We start from the raw sequence: 22,551 nt of genomic DNA, 5'->3' as shown, positions 1-22,551 counted from the left end.
ATGTACAGTAATTGCTTCCTGCATGATCCCAACCTTTAGACTTCCCATTCCATGCCATTCTAGACATTTTATTCTTCCTTCCATGGATGTGTTTCCAATGCGTCTTTATTTTCTTACAGTAACTTTTATTTTTCTGGTCTTACTGGCCTCAGTATAATAGCAAAACAATTTGTAATGATTTGATTTACTAAACTATGTATTTTTGCAATTCTTAATAAATAATGGTTTACTTTCTTTACAGTGTTTTCGAGGATCACTGTTTGTGATCTGAGGATCAACATAATTGATTTATTCTAAGCTTTTCTGGTTTGTTTGTTTTTTTGGTGTGTTTTTAATTACTGAGATTATTCCCTTTTTATATGTATAAGAGTCTGATTATTTCTGCTACTTATTTCTTCTTCTTTTTTAATTTCTCTATGGAACATATTTTGCGCTCTCTTCCACATCTGTGGAAAGTATAATATTCAGTAGAAAAAGTGTGGTCACTGAGTAGGGCATTTGGGGTAGAATTTGAGATGCATTCACAGGGCACATAGTTTCTCTGCGAAGGGCAAAGTTTTGTGGGCTCTATCCGTGCTCCCACACCGCACAGTTTTGGGCCAAGGAAAAGTTGGTCTGCAGAAGGAACGCTTTTGCTAGATAGATACATTGACCATTAGTGAAGCAAGGGTATGGCAGTAACAAATAACTGAACCCTCAGGGCTATACTTAGGAGTTGCAGCCTGAGTAATGAGGATTTGCCGCTACCCCCACTGCTCTCCGAAAACCCTGTATGAAAACCACCTTAGATTTTGTGATCCACACAGAGAATATGTGACCATTAAAACTGTTAAGCTAATTCAACTCCTCAAATTTTATATAAGGTTTGTTAACTTTATGACCTAACATGAAATGTGGAGGCCAATTTACTGCTTACCCTAACCAAAAGGTATCACTGGGAAAAGATTTAAGGCCTAAATTTCAACTGCCTTTGACCCTTGTACAAAGCATTGCTAAATGCTGCTATTCTGATTTGATAGCATTTTATACCTGCTTTATACAAATGCACAGATGTAAATGACTGTCAAGGGTGCAAGGTAGGGTACAAAACACAAATAAAACTGGAGAACTTTGTCGCCTCCATTGAAGCACAAGAAACTCCTAAGGATGTTGATTTTCCATATTAGAGTCTGTAAAAAGATGTAATGCACTACAGGCCTTCAGAATAAAGCTGTATTTATCTTATGCTGACTGTGATGCTTACAGAGATTGTTTACAAACAGTATGCCAGTTATAGAAAAGCAGTGTAAAGAAGCAGTAGTGCAAAGGGAAGATGCTACTGAATATATATTATCAAGTGAATGGGACTTGGAGTATCTGAGAACTTCCACCTCAGCTTTCATAAAAAATAATTTTGAAGCATGATTAATCTGTTACGTTGGCAGTCAAATAAAACACTTATTTTCACCATCTAGGTAAAGACCATTTCAGAAGTGTTACAGGAAGATAGGATTTGCCATACCAAATTAAACCAGTCATCTATTAGGTCCTAGTACCCCATTTCTGGTGCTTCGGTAGCATATTTGTTCTGTAAGTCAATCTGCAAGTAATGCACTACTTCCCTTAGACTGATTATGTGACCAGTGTACTGTATCAAACACTATAATAACTCTTGTATATGGTTCTCTTTGTAGCAGTATTTCATATTGCCAGTCTGTACCTCCAACAACAGAAGATTTCCCATACTGAGTATCTTCCAGGTTTGGAACATTGGGATCACAAGAACTTTGAGTGTTTTCTACCTCCAAACAAAAAGTTCAGGGGATTAGATTCACCAGTGTGCTTCAGTTGCTTTGCACTGCTTAACTGATCACAACTAGGAGATTACAGCTACTTTGTGTCACTGGAATGGAATAGAAGTGAATAGTTTAGCACCTTCATTCCATGGAGTTAAAGCTCTTTGCAAACATTAAAACACTTCTTTGAGATAGGTAGATATTGTCAGTTAACTGAGTTGTAGAGGACTAATACAATTTACCCTGGGTCTCTCACATACTCGCCAATAGAGCTGGGATAGAACGAAGATCTTTCCAAGAGTTACAGTTCATGCTTAGCCATGAAGGACACATTTTTTTTCTCTGTATTACTTACTATTCCTGAAATAATTAACATGGGTATGAAAAAAGGGAATTCTGCTTTGGATTTTAGAATGCATATTTGTTGCAAATTAATGGTTCAAAAAATGTAATGATAGTGATAATGTTTAAAAACTAAACCTTTCAGCAAAAGAAAATGTCTGAGTAACCAGGTATTAGAGATAAATAAAAGCAGTTATCATTACAAAAAGCCAAAGAAAAGTGGTAAATTCAAAATTATGACCCTATATTGTGTCCTAATGATTATTCTTCTTAACTCTAGGAAGGTCAGAGATGCAACTGGAGTTGATATCAATATGCGTGTAGGAGTGCATTCTGGAAATGTCCTTTGTGGTGTAATTGGGCTACAGAAGTGGCAGTATGATGTATGGTCACATGATGTTACATTGGCAAACCACATGGAAGCTGGAGGAATCCCAGGGTATGGCACTTCTCTGTTAACTTTTGTACATATGAAGTTTAATACATTTTCCTATCAAATACCTACTACATAGGTAATTGATGACAAACCTTTATTAAAAATGTTACCCAGGACTTAGCACTATTTATCAAGATTATCAATATATTTGTTGTTTTCCTAAGGAAACATATGATTTGAACTGATACTTTTTGTATGAAAAACTGCAGATGTGTTGCTTTCTACCTGATTTGTGCACATAAGAACTTTTGAAAATGACACCTATGCTTATTGTATCTTTCATTTACAAAATATTGTCAACATATATATGTGTGTGTGTGTTAAAATTGGTGTGATAAATAAATTATTATTAGAAATATTGATTTAACAAACATATTTTCAGCCGCGTTCACATTACTTCAGTCACTTTGGCGCATTTGAATGGAGCATACAAAGTGGAAGAAGGGGATGGAGATGCAAGGGACCCATATCTGAAGGAGCATAATGTTAAAACCTACTTTGTAATCAATCCTAAGGTCAGTAGTTCTTGTATTATGCTATCAACATACTTATATTTTTAAACAGACTATTATTCTCTTTTTTAACACGTATGTACTGAAAATGTTACACAGGAGAGAAAAAATTATTTTGACTTAACATAGCATGTACTTTGCTAGTATTACCTGGACTGGAAAAGAAACCTTCTGTTTGATATATACAGTAATGACCAAACCCACAGAAGAACTGAACATCTGCAACTCAGATTGGAGCCATGGGGAATTGTATGTTCTTAGCGCCTCTCAGTTTTAGACCCGAAATGTTTGCATATATAAAAGTACCATATAAAATCATAAGGGAATGCATGTGTGTTTGTGTCAGTGTGTGTGTGTGTGTGCATGCAGATGTGTTTTTCAACAGGATTTAAGCACTTATTATATTAAATGATCTACAATTGTTCATCTGTTTTCCCCCTTAGGGAGAAAGGCGAAGTCCTCAGCACCACTTCCGACCCAGGCATACACTAGATGGAGCTAAGATGAGAGCCTCTGTCCGCATGACCCGGTACCTGGAATCTTGGGGTGCAGCCAAGCCATTTGCACACTTACACCACAGGGACAGCATGACCACTGAAAATGGCAAGATTAGTACCACAGTATGGGCCTATTTATGTCATTTCAAGTTATTTAGCTATTTTGATAGAAATATTAAATTAAATTCTGTTCTATTATTTCCCGAGGCAAGGTGGGTAAGGTAATGCTTATAGTGGATCAACTTCTTTTAGTGAAAGAGACAAACTTTTGAGCTTATATGGGCCTCTTTATCAGGTAAAAGATAGTAAGTAGTCCAATAAAAGATATTACTTCATCCACCTTGTGGCTGTAATATGCCGGGACAGATATGATTGCAGCATCACTGTAAAAACTTTTGTCCTGTTAAACAAAAACTTATGCCTCTGTATTTTGTTTCTCTTTTGAGATTTAAAAGCCTGATCCAAAGCCCACTGAAGTCAATAGGGGGTCTTTGCATTGTCTTAATGGGCTTTGGATCAAATTCTGAAGGGCCAAACTCTGTGATCAGTGCAAGTGCAATGGAAATCAATTGGAGTTATATGTGCATATTGGAGAGCAAACTTGGGCCTTCAGAACTTATGACCATAACCCAACATTTAGTGTGGTTACTTTGCACCACCATGCAAGTAATTTCTGGACTAAAAGCCAGTGATAGACTGCAATGGGAGGACAATACCAGGATAGAGAGATTCTCTGAGAGGTGTACTCTCTCTGCAGTATAGGCATAGATGGGGAAAAGTCAGTGTGGTCAGGATTTTCCTGTGCTCTTTGACTACTCTAAATTATTCTGGAGTACTCAGGCCAACAGCATCTATTTTTCCAAGCTTTATTGTGGGCTCCTGAACCCTAGATGAGGATTTGGGTCAATAATTCTATAGCAAACCAGTAAATTCTATACTCTTAATAGATAAGAGATTACTGTCAGTCCCCGGGTTACGTACAAGATAGGGACTGTAGGTTTGTTCTTAAGTTGAATTTGTATGTAAGTCGGAACTGGTACATATTGTAGGTGAAACTCTTGCCAAACATTTCTCCAGAGCTCAGTTTTATTCTCCCACACCTCACTTCCCTCAGTCCTTTATTCTCAAGCTGAGGTGTCTTCTGAGAAAAGCCGCTTCGCATCTCCCTGGTCTGCTGTAGGTGGGGCGCTAGCTTTGCGTCTCCCTGGTCTGCTGGGGGGAAGCAGCTAGTGCGGGGTTGCCTCACCCAGTTTGTAAGTAGGGATCCGATGTAAGTCGGATCCATGTAACCCAGGGACTGCCTGTATTTTCCTCTTCATTCAGTTCCAACAATCTCTGTTATCAGTGCACATCACTGTCATCTGCGACTGAAAAAGCCAATAAAAAATAAAAAGGAAATTCTGGTTGTATTCTTAATTCGAATTCAATGCCATGTCCCTTGCACAGAGAAATCAGGGTTGAACCATTTAATTTCTCATATACTCTAAAGATGTTTGATCAATAAGTTGTGTACATTTAAACAAAAATAAAATAAATGTTACTTGTTAACCATAAAAAGAATTAAACTCTTATTTAATTATAAAATGGTTGCTATCAGTAATCATCATCATTTAAAAATAATGTTCTTAATTCATATTAGGGCACCTAATCAGATAATGTTCAATTTTCAAAGGCACTGAATAACCCTAGCTCCCATTAAAAGCAATGGTAATTTTGGGATTGAAGTCAGTGGGATCATGATTAGGTTCTGGAGTAATAAAACTTATATGGAAAATACTTTTTGGATCCAACCAATCATTCATAATGTAATGTTTACATAGAAGCTTGTTACTTACTCACATTTTCCAAATTGTTCCCTTTTTCTGCTTCATTAAAACTTAGCTGAAAATGCTTTAAATTATTAACACCTGTTTGAAACGTCATATACAGGCAGTCCCTGGTTTACGTACAAGATAGGGACTGTAGGTTTGTTCTTAAGTTGAATTTGTATGTAAGTCGGAACTGGCGTCCAGATTCAGCCGCTGCTGAAACTGACCAGTGGCTGACTACAGGAAGCCTGAGGCAGAGTTGCTCTGCCCTGGGCTTCCTGGAATCAGCCGCTGATCAGTTTCAACAGCAGCTGAATTTGGACAACTGGGACAGAACAGCTGGGGTGCTGCCGGGTTGGTCCAGGAGCTGGGATCTACCCGGCAGCGCCGCACCTCGGCGCTACTGGACCAACCCGGCAGCACTCCAGCTGCTCTACCCCAGGTGTCCCCAAGTCAGCCGCTACTGAAACTGATCAGCGGCTGATTCCAGGAAGCTGGTCAGTTTCAGCAGCGGCTGACTTGGGGACGCCTGGGGCAGAGCAGCTGGGGTGCTGCCGGGTTGATCCAGTAACGCCGAGGAGCGGCACTGCGGGACCAACCCTGCGGGACCAACCCGGCACCGTCCCAGCTGCTCTACCCCAGGCGTCATCGGCGAGAAAAGCCTGGTCTGCTGGGGGGGGGGGGAGCGCACTAGCTGCGCCCCCCCCCCCCCCCAGCAGACCAGGGAGACGCGGGTGGCGGGACCGCCGAGACGCGCCGTGGTCCCACCTGCATCCTCCATGGCTTTGCGGAGGACGCGGGCAGCGGGACAGTCCAGACGCGCTGCGGCCGTCCCGCGGCTGGCGTCCTCCGAGGCTTTGCTCCCCGTCTCCCTGGTCTCCTTTGGCTGATCCTACAGACGCGCCGCTGGGTGTCCCGCTGCTCCCATCCTCCGGGGCGAGAAAAGCCCCGTTCGTAACTGCGGATCCGACGTAAGTGGGATCCGCGTAACTCGGGGACTGCCTGTATTGAGCTGGTTACAGATTAGCACTGTATGCATTTGGTTAGGGGTTTACTTTGTTTTCTTCTTCACAAATTTTGCAATGCAATTATCAAACAAATGTGAAAAATAAGGAATATTTTCAGAAACTTCTACAATTGATACGAGGGTTTTTTTTATTGTTAATTTTTACTTTTTTTTCAGGATGTGCCAATGGGTCAGTATCATTTCCAGCGCTGCAGAGAAAGGTATGTATACATTTATTCATATAAAGTTCAATAGATACAGCATTTTTGCCATTAAATCACCAAGAGCGGTTTTAAAAAAAAATGATTTGTAGAGTAAGTCCTTCCACAAATAGATGTAAAAATAGATAATTTTCAAAGTAGTGCTTATTAATTATGGATGCACATCCACCAACAAACCACATTAATTTAGATCAGTCTCAATATGTTAATTTAATACTATGCATATCCTGTACCAGACCTATAAAAAGTTGCAGTACATTACAGTGTTGACAATTTGAAAGTGAGGCTGCCTCGTTCTGTTGAATATTTGATAGCCAGTGAAGTCTAGTGGGACTTCTGTCAAGGGTTTTTGTTGTTATATTTTTGAGTGTTGCATTCTTTAAATAAAAAAAAGTAGTTTCACAAAATAGTATTGAGTGCTATTTTGTGTGTTATTGACAGACAAATGTTTATGAATTCACATGATGAAATTCAACTTGTCATTTTTGATGGCTGAACTTTCCATTATTAGGAAATAATAAGTGGTTATCAGTGAACTGAAAAGATTCATTAAAAATTCCCAAACTCTTTTTTGGGAACTTCCAAAACAAGACAAGATTATGCCTGTTCTTTGAAAAGAAAGTCTCTGAGCGGTATCCATGTTAGTATCCATCTTAGTTGGTATCCTCAAAAACAATGAGGAGTCCTATGGCTAACAGATTTATTGGGAGATAAGCTTTCATGAGTGAAAACCACTTAATCAGTTCATTTAAAAAAATTAACACTATATTGCAAGAAATATAGAGCTGGATACTATCTTTTTTAAAAATTGAGAAAGCTAAACTGCAAATAGCATATTTTTCATTGCTATAAGTGATATCATAAGTAAGATAAATTGGTTTGAAAGAAGCATTGCATTTCCATTCAAAACTTAACGTTTTCATTCCCTTTGCTTAAGTGGTAATTTGTCCTATCTATGGTCTCTTTTTTCTCCTCCCTATGTCCATGCCCTGTAAATATACTCTATACCAGTACTAATCAACTTTGGAAGCTCCAGGGACCACCACATTGATTATGCCAAGGGCCATAATTTAAATGTGGTTGCATATACGTGCAAATATATATGCAAATAATATGCAAATAGCTTTTCATACTGAATGCAAAGGTTAAGGCAAGACTACACAACACACAGGCCCCATTTAAGTCAGTTCTGCTGTATTAATAAAATGCAATATTTAACCAATTTCCACCCATATGATAGCACTTTTAATGAGCAATGACAATCCCGGAGTTTCACTACTAAAATGCATATCAACAGAAGACTATTACATTGACTACTTCTTTATTTTGGCTCACCCATGAGGTGGGTGTTGAGAACAACGTAAATCCAATCTCCACCACAAACAAGCGGGCCACGAGTCGCATGTAGCCCACGGGGCATGTGTTGAATAGCCCTGCTCTATACTATCCAGACATTGACTTGGGAGCCAGGTATTCTCAGCAGCAGCAGTTCTGGATCTCGTAAGAAGACCAACCTTTGGCTGATCCTACAAGACCTGACAAACACATCTTGGCTTTAAAGCCAGTTACATTTCAGAATGTACAGAATGTAAAAATTGTGAATGTCAACATTGTAGTGAAAAAGTGAATCATTTTACTGTAGTAGTTTTTAGAATGAAATTCTTTCAGATAATGGGAATGCTTTTGTTTTCTTATTCTTTCACTGAATTCTAAAATAGGCTCCAGAGGTTTAAAAAACTTGTGATTGTATAACTTGGCCTGAAAATAGCTTATGAGCAAGATTTTACAAATAGAAACCTAAAACCAGGCTTCTATATCCATATTAAGGCACTTGGATAAGCAGAGTAATTTTCAAAAGAACTGATCATCCAACCACTCCTAGTGAGATCAAAGGGAAGAGTGAAGTGAGTCAGCACTTTTATAATCCCATCTTCTTAGTTATCTACTAGATAAGGTTAGATAAGTTCCAGATCCTATAATTAACCCATAAAAAGTGTTCCCATGAATGTGAATGGCATGTTACTATCTAGTCATACAGCACAAACAGATGTAACCAAGTATTACCAAAAATAGCTGTAGTTAACATGGACATTTTAAGGAGCTGAAAATATTTTTTTAAATAAAATTATTGTTACCAAGGTGAGTTCTTTCCTTTAACAGAAACTAACTTTTTACAAGATTTTTTTTTTTTTTTAATTTAAGTACCATCTTGCATTTTGCTTTTAAACTCCATGTTGTTTGGGGAATGGATTGTCACAGAATTCAGGAACAATAGTGTTAGAAGGGACCGCAGTCTAGTCATCTAGTCTAGCCTCCTGCCAAGATGCAGGATGTGTTGTGACTAAGCCAACCAAGATAGGTGGCTATCTAGCCTCCTTTTGAAAACCGATAGTGAGGAAACTTGCAGTCTCTGACAACTTGCACAACTTCTGACAGGACATTTTTTACTGAGATTTAAGCTAAATCTGCAATACCTGTAGCTTGAACCCATTGCCTCTTAGCCAGCGTTTCCTCTAAGGTAGGCGCCTGTGTGGACGCACACTAAGATTTTGCCTCCTGCCCACCTCAGCAGAGCAGTGCAGTGGCTGCTCAGTTGTTCTGGGCAGGGCCATGTGGTGGGCAGATGCCCTACCCCAGGAGCAGATGGGCAGCCACCACACAGTCCTGGCCCTAGCTTCAGCCCTTTCCCAGGGCTGGAGCTGCGAGCCACATGGCAGGCAGCAGCAGCTCCAACGGCCCCAGCCAGGTAGTTCCGGTAGTCCCAGGCAGGGCCAGAGCCAAGCCACTTTGCAGGTGGTTGGCAGCTGCTCTGGTGGCCCTGACTGGGGCCAGAGCCAAGTCACATTGGGGGCAGGTGGCGGCTGCTCCGGTGGCCACAGCCAAGGCCAGAGCCATGTGTGCAGCTGCGTGTCGGGTGACAGCTGTTCCAGCAGCCCCAGCTGCAGCCAGAGGCGAGACATGCAGGCCAGCGGCCAGGCCCGAGTGGTGAGGGGCCACTCCAGTGACTGGAGCTAGCTGGGGAAGAAGCAGGATAGAACAGATACCTGTCTCCCCCTCTGGCCCTACGTACCCTGTACAGCTCTTGCTGGATGAGCCATTTGCAAATTGAGAAATTATGTCATCTGAACAAGAGAATCTACAGGAAGAAACAAAGAGCAGGTGGTGACCTCTTTAAGGGTAAAGACAAAATGATTTGTTTGACTGTGCAAACAGGTAACTGACTATCTTCAAAATGTTGGTGTGCTTGCGGAAATGGGAATGGTATTAGCGTGTACAAATATGAATGTTTATTCTGAATGCTAGTTGAACAGCACAGGAGTGCAGCAATGCTAAGCATACTCATGAATGGGGAGAGGGTGAATTGAAAAATGTTGCAAGGGGAAAAGGCAGGATGGTGTGGGAAGTATAGAATAAATTGATACAGAGGATTGGGAGGAGCACATGATTGATTAATGGGCATCTGTGTTTTGAAACCACCCACCACACCAAGGAAAAGGAGCTGGAAACCCTAGTGAAAGCAGCTAACACTTTATGCATGTTTAAAATCAATCTGTTTTGTCATAAGAAATTGGCGTGTATCAGACAGGGAAAGTGAGACACTAAGAAATACAGGAACTGAAATCTGTGGGAGATGCAAGTTCTGAACATCTCTGTTTATGGGATAATTTATTCAGTCACCTGATTTTGAAAATTGTGACCTTAACCCCTCCATATATATCAACCCGTGGGCCGCGACCCCCTTGGGGGTCGTGGATGTCTTCCTGGGGTGCTGCCAATGGCCAGGCTTAGCCCCCAGCCGGATCTAAGTGCCACACCGTGGAGCCACCAGCAGCCGGGCCCAGCCCTCGGCCGCCCGGATCTAAGCAATGTGCCATGCTGCTCAAATTATCTTGAGGGTCACAACATGAGTATATGGAGGTTATGGTTGAAAAAAGGTTGCGTACCACTGGTTTAGGAGAGCTGGGTTCTATTCCTGGATATGTCACAGACCTTAGATGGTTTATACCTCAGTTTCTACATCTATAAAATAGTGATGGTTGTGCTTTCATTTATAAAATAATGTGTGAATTACTGAGGAAAAGCACAGTATGCGAGCTAGGCATAGCTATATTTGCTTCTGGATGTGGTAAAAAATAATTTTAAAATATATGAAAGATATTTGTTAGTAGCTGGTGGGTACCACAGTGGTACACATCCAAACAAGTGCCCATCACCTCAATATTGGTGCGCAAGACAAAACTCATTTGCTCACGGATGAAAAATCTTAAAGGGAACACTGCTATTAGCCACCTACTGTAGCCATCTTTTTTTATGGCAGCCTTACAAGTATCCAAAGTCCATTAGCATTTGCCCCCTTAATCTCCTCTTTTCCAAACTAACCATACCCAGTTCCTTCAGCTTTGCTCATATGTCTTGTTTTCCATCCTTTTGAGCATCTTTGTTGCTCACCTCTGGATCCTTCCAGTCTCTCTACATCTCTTCTAAACAATTGGGGTGTGTCTAAACTACCTGGCTCCGTCGATGGAGCCATGTAGATTAGGCTGATTGGCAGAGGGAAATGAAGCCGCGATTTAGATAATTGTGGCTTCATTTAAATATAAATGGCTGCCGCGCTCTGCCGACCAGCTGATGATCAGCTGTTTGTCAGGAGATCGGGGCAGTCTAGACGCGCCGCTGTCGACAAGAAAGCCTTTGTCGACCGGCGCAGGTATGCCTCGTGAAACGAGGTTTACCTGCGCCAGTCGACAAAGGCTTCCTTGTCGACAACGGCGCATCCAGACTGCCCCGATCTGCTGACAAACAGCTGATCATCAGCTGGGTCAGCAAAGCGCGGCAGCCATTTAAATTTAAATGAATCCACGATTATTTAAATTGCGGTTTCATTTCCCTCTGCCAATCAGCGTAATCTACATGGCTCCATCGACAGAGCCATGTAGTTTAGACACACCCTTGGTGACTAAAACTAGATACAGTACTTCAGTTGAGGCCTAACCAGCACCAAGCAGAGTGGTATTATCACCTCCTGTGACTTGCATGCTGTGCTGCTTTTACTCCAACCTAAAACTGCATTTGCTGTTTTGAAACAGCATCCCATTGCTGGCTCATGTTGAGGCTGTGATCCATCACAGCTCCCAGATTCTTCTCAGCAGCAGTGCTACCAAGCCAGCTTCTACTCATTCGTCATTTGTGCATTTGATTTTACTTCTGTACATTTAGCACCTTATATTTGTCTTTGTTGAATTTCATTTTGGTATCTAAAGCCCAATTTTCCAATCAGGATCTCTCTGAATTTTAGCTCTAGCCTCTCTATACGTATGTTCAGGACATTAATAAAATGTTAAACTACATTGGACCCAGAAGCAGATCCACCAATGGGGAAAAGGGGCAAAGGGGGCAACTTCTGTGAGGCCACATGATTTGAAAAGGCCCAAAGTTCCTGGCTGCTACCGCAGTGGTAGCGGTGGCATGGAGCACCCGGCCCTTTAAATCACCACTGGAGCAGTTCTCAGGGCTGTCTGGGAAGGGGAGGCACAGCGTGGCTCACTCCAGGCAGCACTGAGGACTGGTTGCCCCCAACTTCGCCTTTTCACCAAAAGCTCTGCCCCATCTGAAAGCACGGGGCCACCACCACCACACAAACCTTGCCCAGAGGCCCGGCAAGGCTGTCGGCTTCCCTGCCAAGAAGAGATCCTTGTAGAATAACACTCATCCTTCCCATCTGATATAATTGCATAAGAATGGCCATACTGGGTCAGACCAAAGGTCCACCTAGCCCAGTATGCAGTCTGCTGACAGTGTCCCATGCCAGATGCCCCAGAGGGAGTGAACGTAACAGGTAATCCTCATGTGATCCCTCTCCTGTCACCCATTTCCAGACAAACAGAAGCTAGGGACACCATTCCTACCCATCCTACCTAATAGCCATTGATGGACCTAACCTCCATGAATGTATCTAGCTCTTTCTTCTTCGAGTAGTGTCCCCGTGGGTGCTCCACTGTAGGTGAAGGGTCGCCCTGAGCCTCAGATCGGAGCTTTCTATAGCAGTTTCCCCTGTTGAGTCACGCATGCCCAGGAGGCGTCTCGAGCCCTTGCCGCCTCCTGAGGAGTGTGACTCATCCCCCTCCCTTTCAGTTCCTCTTCAACCGCCCTCGCCTGTGGACGGAGCAAACAGGAGCTCCCTGTCAGACTCTCTGACTACCTTTTTTCTCCCTAGTTTAGTTATAGTTCTTTCCCCTGATATCCAAGTTACCTTCCCTGTTTCTTTTTAAAAGAAGAAAAAGAATTTTTAGTAATAAGGGAAATACACTTACCCAACCCCCCCCTCCCCCCTCGGGGGGGCTTGAATCACCTCAGACCGGGTCTCAGAGATACCGGAGTTTTCACAGCTCTTTAACACAGAGAAGAAAGAACAGATTTAAAAAAAAAAAAAAGAAAGAAACCAACACGGACTGACGACAACAGCAGGAACACTAAAATAAATACAAAAAAAAAAAAAAAAAAGCTTAAAGAGGAGAGAACCGGACATGTCCGCCTCCTCAGGCTTTAAGAAGTGCGACCAATGCCGGGACCCTATGCCGGCTTCGGATGGTCATTCAAAATGCATTCGCTGTTTGGGGGAATCTCACTCTCCCCACAGCTGCACTCATTGTAATTCCCTCACGGCGAGAGCCAGGAAAGACCGTGAGCTCCGCCTAAGAATGATCCTATTCGAAAAAGCCTTGCAGCCCGCAGAACAGCCGGGAACGCGCCAAGAGCCTCCCCCTCTCTCCAGAACCGAGCTGAGGGGTAGAGCCTCACCATCCCGCTCCTTATCAGCCTCCTCCTCTCCTAAACATGGAGTAGAGGCACACCAGACCGGGAGGACGCCCGCCACAAAGGCTTCGGGGCGATCCTCCCACTCCGCGCCGGCATCGGGGCACGCCACTGCTGAGCGGCCCCGGGAGCGTTCAAAACAGCCGGCACGGCAAGAAAAGCCGGCGCCGAAGCAAACCGCGGTGCCGCTTCAAACAGCGGCACCGCTTTCAACTGCACAGCCTTCCATGGCGCCGAAAGCCACAGCGATCCTTAAAGCTACGGTGCCGACTAAAACCACGGCACCGCAGCAGAGTGACCCACAGCCCAAACGCCCGGCACCACCTCCAGATAAGCAGCAGGATGCTGCACTAACGCTGCCAGGGCAAACTGACAGGCAGCCAGACGACACTGCTATGGAGCAGAGCCAGCAAGAAGCTCTCTCACACAGCAGTCTTTCTGCTCAGTGTCTGCCTTCCACATCCTACTCACCTGGGAAGTCCCTATCACGGCTATTCCCTCCCAGGTCTACACCAATCTTATCCGGCCGAGACGCTCCCCTTCTTGAGGATGATCACCACACATCTTATTCCTCGAGGCACCCATCACCTAGGCAATCTCGCTTTTATGACTACGGAGCCCCACCACAACAGAACCCATGGCACCCGTACTGGCCTTACCCACCCCCACCTTATCCGCAATGGGGACCCTGGGAACACTGGGAATCACGTGGACAATGCTCCCCAATTCACTCCACTCCATCCCGGAGAAGCTTATCTCGGCCGCAGTCCCTACCTCCAGCAACTCTTTCGGATGAGGAGGTGGACCGAATCTCTGACAATGAATCAGACACTCACTCAATAAACGTCACACATTCTGATGCTCCCGATATACAATCAGATGAAGCCGTAGTTCCATCAGATTCTGCACCAATTGACGACCTAAAACAATTCCAAGATCTATTCAAGAGGGTTGCAATAAGCCAGAATGTTTCCCTGCAGGAGGTCCAGAGGAAACAATACCAACTGCTAAAGAATCTCCATCCCACATTACATAGCAAGATTGCCCTCCCTATAGACGAGGCAATAATGGAGACCTCGGAAGACCTCTGGAAAACACCTGCATCCATTCAACCAACGAATAAAAGGATCGATAGGAAGTACTTTGTCCCATCAAAAGACAACGACTTTCTTTTCACACACCCACAACCCAACTCGTTAGTAGTGGATTCAGCGCAACAACGTGCAAAGATCCCACAATACAAGTTGGGCAACGCAGACAAGGACCACAAAAAGCTGGACTCCTTTGGCAAGAAGGTATACTCCTCTTCCACCTTACAACTCAGAATATCGAACTACTCTGCTCTTTTAGCAAATCATGACTTTGACAATTACTCAAAACTGGGAGAGCTGATACCACATCTCCCCGAGTCTAAAAGATCCATCCTGAAAACAATAGTTCATGAGGGCCATATGATCGCCCGCACTGCTCTTCAAACCGCAATGGATGTTGCTGACACCGCAGCCCGAATTACAGCTACAGCGGTAGTCATGCGTAGAACCTCTTGGCTCCAGTCATCAGGAGTTCCCCGCGATCTCCAGCCTAAAGTAGAGGATCTGCCATTCGACAAGCACAAACTATTTGCAGCCACTACGGATGAAATACTCCATAACAGCAAAAATTCCAAGTCTACACTCCGCACGTTGGGCATGTGCACGCAGCCCTATAGACGCGGACGATACACCCCATATAACTCATACAACCGATACCGATATGGGCAATATAATAGATCACAGAGGCCCTATGAAGACACTAGACCAAGGCAACGAGGTCCCAGAAGACGCCACAACCAGGCCCGCCCACCAACTACCCAACCATCTAAACAGCAAATTTTAAGATTTGGTCGAGGGCCTGCGACACCCTGCTTACGATCTAGCACTACCCCAACATGGCCATCTGTTCACCCATCGTTTGCGCCCATTCCTTCCTCAATGGGAGTCCATAACATCGGACCGCTGGGTTTTGGAAATCATTCGAGTGGGCTACACCATCCCTTTCACCTCTATCCCCCCTACCCTTCCCCCTATCCCGTCCCTCTTCAGGGACCACTCTCACGAGACCCTTCTGAAACAAGAAATCGATCGACTCCTCCTCATCGGAGCAGTAGAAAGGGTACCCCGAGAGTTCCACGGGAGAGGGTTTTACTCGAGCTATTTCTTAACCGAAAAACGAACAGGGGGCTGGAGACCTATATTGGACCTCCGCAAACTGAACAAATTTCTCAAGAAACAACATTTCAAGATGGTCACACTCTCCACAATCATTCCTGCGCTAGATCAAGGGGACTGGTTTGCAGCCCTCGACCTCCAAGATGCCTATTTCCATATAACCATCCACCCCTCCCACAGACGTTACCTGCGCTTCATGTTGGGACCAGACCACTTCCAGTACAGGGTTCTCCCCTTCGGCCTCTCATCAGCCCCGAGAGTATTTTCGAAGGTACTGGCTGTCGCGACGGCATATCTCAGACGACAAAACGTCATCATATTTCCCTATCTAGACGACTGCCTCCTAAAGGGATCCTCGTACGCCGAAACAGCCTCTATGATACAGACGACCACGACCCTCCTCAGTCGTCTAGGCCTTCTAATCAACCAAGACAAGTCAACGCTGTATCCAGTTCAAGACATAGAGTTCATTGGTGCACGCCTGGACTCAGTGACAGCCCGGGCATACCTACCTCAACAACGTTTTGCAACTATGCAAGAAATTATAAATGGGATGCTTACAGTTCCTACCACCACAGTACTTACATGCCTCAGACTAATGGGCCACATGGCTTCCACCACCTATGTAGTCCACCATGCTCGCCTGCACTTTCGATGTCTTCAACTCTGGATGGCAACTGTTTATATCCCATCACGGCACCCTCGAAACAAAACGGTTACTATCCCACCAGACGTGCTGGGATCCTTACGATGGTGGACAGTGCCAAGCAATCTCTTGACAGGGGTTCCGTTCCAACAAACCGAACCCACTATCCAAATCACCACAGATGCTTCCCTGCTAGGCTGGGGGGCACATATGAACGGCCACGAAGTTCAAGGCAGATGGTCCCCAAACGAGACACACTTACATATCAATCTCCTCGAGTTAAGGGCAGTAAGGAATGCCTGTGCACACTTTGCCTCCTCCATCGCCAATCACACAGTCCGCATCCTAACAGACAACATCTGCACAATGTTCTACATAAACAGGCAGGGTGGAGCCCGCTCCCGCTCTTTATGCGCGGAGGCTATTCGCCTGTGGAACTCGTGCATCCGCAACCAAGTCACCCTCATAGCGTCCTACTTGCCCGGGGTGAACAACATCAAAGCGGATTCACTCAGCCGAAACTTCGCTTTGAACCACGAATGGGAGTTACATACGGAGGTGGCGAACTCAATTTTCCACCAGTGGGGATGGCCATCGATAGACCTCTTTGCTTCTACCCAGAACACCAAATGTCCCCAATTCTGCTCACGTGCGGGACTTGGCAAACACTCTCTGGGAGATGCCTTCCTGATCAATTGGACAGCCTCCCTACACTACGCCTTTCCTCCCATACCGCTCATCCCCAGAGTCCTGCGCAAGATCCTGAGGGACAAAGCCCTAGTCATCCTGATTGCGCCATCATGGCCTCGACAAACCTGGTACCCATACCTTCACAGGCTAGCGGTCCAGCCCCCCTACCCGCTACCGTACCGGATAGACCTACTATCTCAGAACAACGGCAAGATACTGCACCCACAACTCAATACCCTGCATCTTCAGGCTTGGCTTCTCTCTGGTTCTCAGAGGTAGAAGATCGCTGCTCCCAGCAAGTAAAGGACATCCTCCTCCAGAGCAGGAGACAGTCTACTCGGAAAACTTACCAACAGAAATGGGCACGTTTCTGTCACTGGTGTCAGCGAGTCAAAATGGAGCCCCGTGCCTCACCATTAGATACCATTCTAGATTACATTCTGGACCTTAAAGCATCAGAACTCTCTGTCTCTTCCCTAAGAGTACACCTCTCTGCAATAGCAGCATTTCATACACCAGTAGATGGATTCTCCGTTTTCAACCACCCTATTACAAAAAGATTCCTCAAGGGACTCCAGAATGTATACCCACCACATAGGACTCCACCCCCCTTGTGGGACCTAAATCTTGTTTTGAACTACCTCACCAGACCTCCCTTTGAGCCACTGACAACAGTGCCACTTCCTTTCCTTTTTATGAAGGTCTGTTTCCTCCTAGCCATCACCTCAGTCAGGAGGGTGAGCGAACTTGGAGCGTTAATGTCAGAACCTCCTTACACAATTTTCACAAAGGATAGGGTCATACTTAGACCCCACCCCACGTTTTTGCCAAAGGTCGGTACAGAATTCCATATTAACGAACCAATCGTGTTACCTACCTTTTTCCCAAAACCGCACTCGTCGCAGACAGATGCCACTCTGCACACCCTGGACATCCGGAGGGCTCTGGCCTTCTTCCTAGAAAGAACAAAACCATTCCGTAAATCTGAAAGACTTTTTATCTCCATCGCTGAACGATCCAAAGGCACACCGATATCATCTCAACGAATCTCAAAATGGATATCTACATGCATAATTAAGTGCCACTCACTGGGCAATAGACCGCTGATATGCCCACCAAGAGCACACTCTACTCGAGCCACGGCTGCCTCCACAGCCTTTCTGAGCAATGTCCCCCTAAGAGACATTTACCGGGCAGCAACATGGTCTTCAGATCATACCTTTGCTAAACATTACGCCATTCTTCCACAACTTAAGAGTGACTCAGCAGTTGCCACGGCAGTGCTCTCCACCACTGCCAAACACTGACTCCGGCTCCCTCCAACCATATACTGGATACTGCTTTGTAGTCACCTACAGTGGAGCACCCACGGGGACACTACTCGAAGAAGAAAAGGGAGTTACTCACCTTGTGCAGTAACGACTGTTCTTCGAGATGTGTGTCCCCGTGGGTGCTCCACGACCCTCCCTACCTCCCCTCTGCTCGGAGTCGAAATTACTCGGGCGGAGACGAGGAACTGAAAGGGAGGGGGATGAGTCACACTCCTCAGGAGGCGGCAAGGGCTCGAGACGCCTCCTGGGCATGCGTGACTCAACAGGGGAAACTGCTATAGAAAGCTCCGATCTGAGGCTCAGGGCGACCCTTCACCTACAGTGGAGCACCCACGGGGACACACATCTCGAAGAACAGTCGTTACTGCACAAGGTGAGTAACTCCCTTTTTTTGAAACCTGTGAAAGTCCTGGTCTTCACAACATCCTCTGGCAAGCAGTTCCACAGGTTGACTGTGTGCTGAGTGGAAAAAAAACTTCCTTTTGTTTGTTTTAAACCTGCTGCCTCTTAATTTCATTTGGTGACTCCCTAGTTCATATATTATGTGAACAAATAAATAACTTTTCCTTATTCACTTTCTCTACACCAGCCATGATTTTATAGACCTCTATCATATCCCTCCTGAGTCTCCTCTTCGTTAATCTCTCTTCATATGGAACCCGTTTCAAACCCCTAGTAATTTTTGTTGCCCTTCTTTGAAACTTTTCCAATATATCTTTTTTGAGATGAGGTGACCATATCTGTACGCAGTATTCAAGATGTGGGCGTACCATGGTTTTATAGAGAAGCAATACGATAGTCTGTTGCATTTTCTATCCCTTTCTAAATGATTCCTAACATTGTTTGCTTTTTTGACTGCCGCTGCACACTGGGTGGGTGTTTTCAACTCAGATGTTTTCCACAGTCATTCGAAGATCTCTTTCTTGAGTAGTTGTAGCTCAATTAGTCCCCATCATGAATGTATGTATAATTGGAATTATTCTTTCCAATGTGCATTACTTTACATTTATCAACATTAAATTTCATTTGCCATTTTGTTGTCCAGTCACTTAGTTTGGTGAGATCTTTAGTCTGCTTTGGTCTTAAATATTTTGAGCAATTTGGTATCATCTGCAAATTTTGCCACTTCACTGCGTACCCCTTTCTCCAGAGTATTTATAAATAAGTTGAATAGGTTTGGTTCCAAGACAGACTCTTGGGGGACACCACTAGTTACCTCTCTCCATTCTGAAAACTTGCCATTTATTCCTACCCTTTGTTTCCTGTCTTGTAATCAGTTATCAATCCATGAAAGGACCTTCCCTCTTATCCTATGACAGCATATTTGGCTTAAGAGTCTTTGGTGAGGGACCTTGATCCACTGGATCCCCCTTGTCCACATATTTGTTAACCCCCCCCCCCCTCCAAAGAGCTCTAGTAGATTAGTGAGGAATGATTTCTCTGTACAGAAGCCACATTGACTTCCCCAAATAAATTACATTCATCTATGTGTCTGACAATTTTATTCTTTATTATAGTTGCAACTAATTTGCCCAGTACTGACCTTAGCTTTACCAGTCTGTAACTGCTAGGATCACTTCTATAGCCCTTTTTGAATATTGGCATCATGTTAGCTATTGGGACAAAGTCCCTTGGTAGCTCGCTGGGGGTTCTGCACTTCTTGGTAGTTATTTGAGCACCTCAGAGACTCACAGAGCCCCCTTTGTTGCCCTGGGATTTCCCTAGAGGCAAGGGTCCCTGCTTACCATGTCATTCTTATCACAGGCCAGTCCTTGGGGTTCAGCATTCCCCTGCTCTGCTCTGAGCATCTTCCAAAAACTCCCCATTGCTATCTGGGAGGAATCCTTTTATAGGAACCCTGGAGTCCTTAATTGGCAGCAGGTGCTTAATTAACCCCAGCTGTAAGCCACCTCCTAATTAGGCCTCTATTTTCTACTCTGGCTGTTGGGCTGTGTTCACCTGAGGCTAATTTGGAAACAAGAAAGAATTTACCCATCTCCCAATATGGCTGCCTTTTATAAGAGTTTTGCAGTTTGCAGTCTCTGGTCTGTCACACTATGTTCCAGTCATTAGGTACAGAAGCTGATTTAAAGGATAGGTTACAAAACACAGTTAATAGTTTGGCAATTTCTCATTTGAGTTCTTTCAGAACTCTTAGGTGAATGCATTTCTGGTCCTGCTGACTTGTTAATGTTAAGTATATCAGTTTGTACTAAAACCTTCTCTAATGACATCTTAATCTGGGCCAATTCTTCCAATGTGTCATCTAAAAAGAATGTCTGAGTTTTGGGAATTTCCCTAACATGCTCAACCATGAAGACTGAAGCAAAGAATTCATTTAGTTTCTCTGCAATAACTTTATCATCTTCTGAGTGCTCCTTTAGCATCTCTGTCATCCAACAGCCCCACTGGCTATTTATCAGGCTTCCTGCTTCTGATGTACTTAAAAAACACGTTGCTATTACTTTCATTAATAGTTACTCTTTGTTAGAGATTGCTTAACCTCTTCTTAACGATAATTCCATTGAGCATTCATTTCTCCAACTTACTTATTAGAATGCCACGTGAGGCTGTGTCAGAAGCACTGCTGAATTCTAGGTGTATTATGTCCACTGCATTCTACCTATCCACCAAAACTCATTACTTTTTGCCAATTACCAAAGAAGGAAATCAAGTTGGTTTAATATGATTTCTCCTTGGTAAATCCATGCTGCCTGCTAGTTATCACCCCTTCATCCTCCAGGTATTTGCAAATGGACTCTTTTATACATTTTTTGTAGCTTCCCAGGTATTGAAGTCAGACTGACTGGACTGTAGTTTTCCAGCTTCTCCTTTTTATTCCTCCAGTCATTGCCCATATGTGTGTAATTGCCTAGCACAAAGAGGACCATTTTGGATAGGACTTTTATGTGCTACTGCAACATGAATATTAAAAAGTACTTCCCTTCCATTGACGGTCATACATAGACTTTTGATTTGAAGTTGAAAGTTAATATTAACAATTTAAAATTTTTCCACAATGATAATTTCTCACCTTTTTTCATTACAGAACAAAATCACAGAAGAAACGGTTCGAAGAGGAATTGAATGAGAGGATGATTCAGGCCATTGATGGAATCAATGCTCAAAAGTATTTTGACATCTCCTCCCTTTAACATTTATGTTATTCTACAACTAACATGGTGGTAGAGTTTGCAGCCTCTCCTTACAGTGATGCACAAACCCCCAAAAAGCAGTGGAATATCCATCGTTTCACTTCATAAAATAAAATAGGCCACTCAGAGAGACGTTATATTCCCTGCTGGCTGAGGAACTGCACTGTACAGCAGCTTTTATAAAGGTGGTGTTCTAACAGCTACTGCACTTGTGAATCATGCGGTGCAGGAAGATTCGGTTTGCCCCTTGAAGTTCTCCTGTTCAAAAACTTGATTCTTTAGGCCAGTGTGGGCAACCTGTGGCCCAAGAGCCTCATGCGTCCCATCGGGGTTCTGTGTGTGGCTCGCAAGACATTTTGTTTACTGTTGTCCACTCCAGGGTTGCCAAGATTCCTCTGGGTTTCTGTCCACATCATGTTTTTTCGTACCATTCCTACTAAAGTGACACACACACATATAAAGCAAGTGCACGTGAAGTGAAGTTCATGCTGATTGCATACAATATTGGCAGTGAGAGTTGTGCTCTACCTCAGCATCCAATCAGACTACAGCTATGGTTCATTAGGCACATTCTGCAAATTCTAGATATGCAAGTTCAGTTAGTAAAACTACCCTATCCCAGAATACCATCTTGATTGCAATAATCTTTCAGTTCACTGAGCATGTGGCCCACTCACTAGTCTACGTTGCTCATTGCTGCCTGAGGCCTTCTGCAGGAATCCAAGATTTGGCTCTAAGCCTCTATGTCTGTGACACCTTTCCAAATCCTGCTGAGAATTGGTATAAAGCTAGGAAATGTATATTATGTCCCAAATTGATGAGACTGCTAGTGAAATAGAGTATCAGATTTATTATTTTATTTTATGCTTTCATAGATAAGTGCCCCTCTAAAATAGTAATTTCTTGAATTCATAGATTTTTCATAGATTTTTTTTATTTCATTGATTTCATAGATGCCCCTTAATATAGTAATTGAAAAGCCAGAGGAGGGGTGAGCAGAAAGAACAAAGGAACTTAGCAGTAAGAGTAAAGATGAAAATAATTAATGATTAGGGCAAAAACAGAGGTAGAGAAAGAGAATAAAGCAGTATGCTCCTCTTGCTGTGTTCCAC

At 43.9% G+C, this 22,551-nt stretch overlaps 1 protein-coding gene and 1 long non-coding RNA gene across 5 annotated transcripts in view; one reads left to right on the top strand and one right to left on the bottom strand.

Annotated features, from left to right (window-relative positions):
• Positions 1 to 22,551, top strand: part of ADCY2 (adenylate cyclase 2) — a 361,616-nt gene that overhangs the window by 239,346 nt on the left and 99,719 nt on the right. For all 4 annotated transcript variants that reach the window (XM_075921497.1, XM_014573081.3, XM_075921498.1 and 1 more), the window contains 5 exons: positions 2,398 to 2,556; positions 2,936 to 3,068; positions 3,509 to 3,685; positions 6,554 to 6,597; positions 21,334 to 21,414. In XM_075921497.1, coding sequence (XP_075777612.1) covers positions 2,398 to 2,556; positions 2,936 to 3,068; positions 3,509 to 3,685; positions 6,554 to 6,597; positions 21,334 to 21,414 — 594 coding nt within the window. The remainder of the gene's footprint in view (positions 1 to 2,397; positions 2,557 to 2,935; positions 3,069 to 3,508; positions 3,686 to 6,553; positions 6,598 to 21,333; positions 21,415 to 22,551) is intronic.
• LOC142827223 (uncharacterized) lies at positions 12,563 to 18,615 on the bottom strand. Its single transcript, XR_012901808.1, has 3 exons — positions 18,361 to 18,615; positions 17,831 to 17,909; positions 12,563 to 12,985 (listed from the first exon to the last, which is right to left on the bottom strand). It is a non-coding gene; the product is annotated as an uncharacterized LOC142827223 (long non-coding RNA).

This window comes from Pelodiscus sinensis, chromosome 2 (genome assembly GCF_049634645.1).
Source record: "Pelodiscus sinensis isolate JC-2024 chromosome 2, ASM4963464v1, whole genome shotgun sequence".
NCBI lineage: Eukaryota > Metazoa > Chordata > Testudines > Trionychidae > Pelodiscus > Pelodiscus sinensis.
The sequence above is the reverse complement of the archived record's forward strand: the minus strand, read 5'-3'. Positions and strand labels throughout refer to the sequence as shown.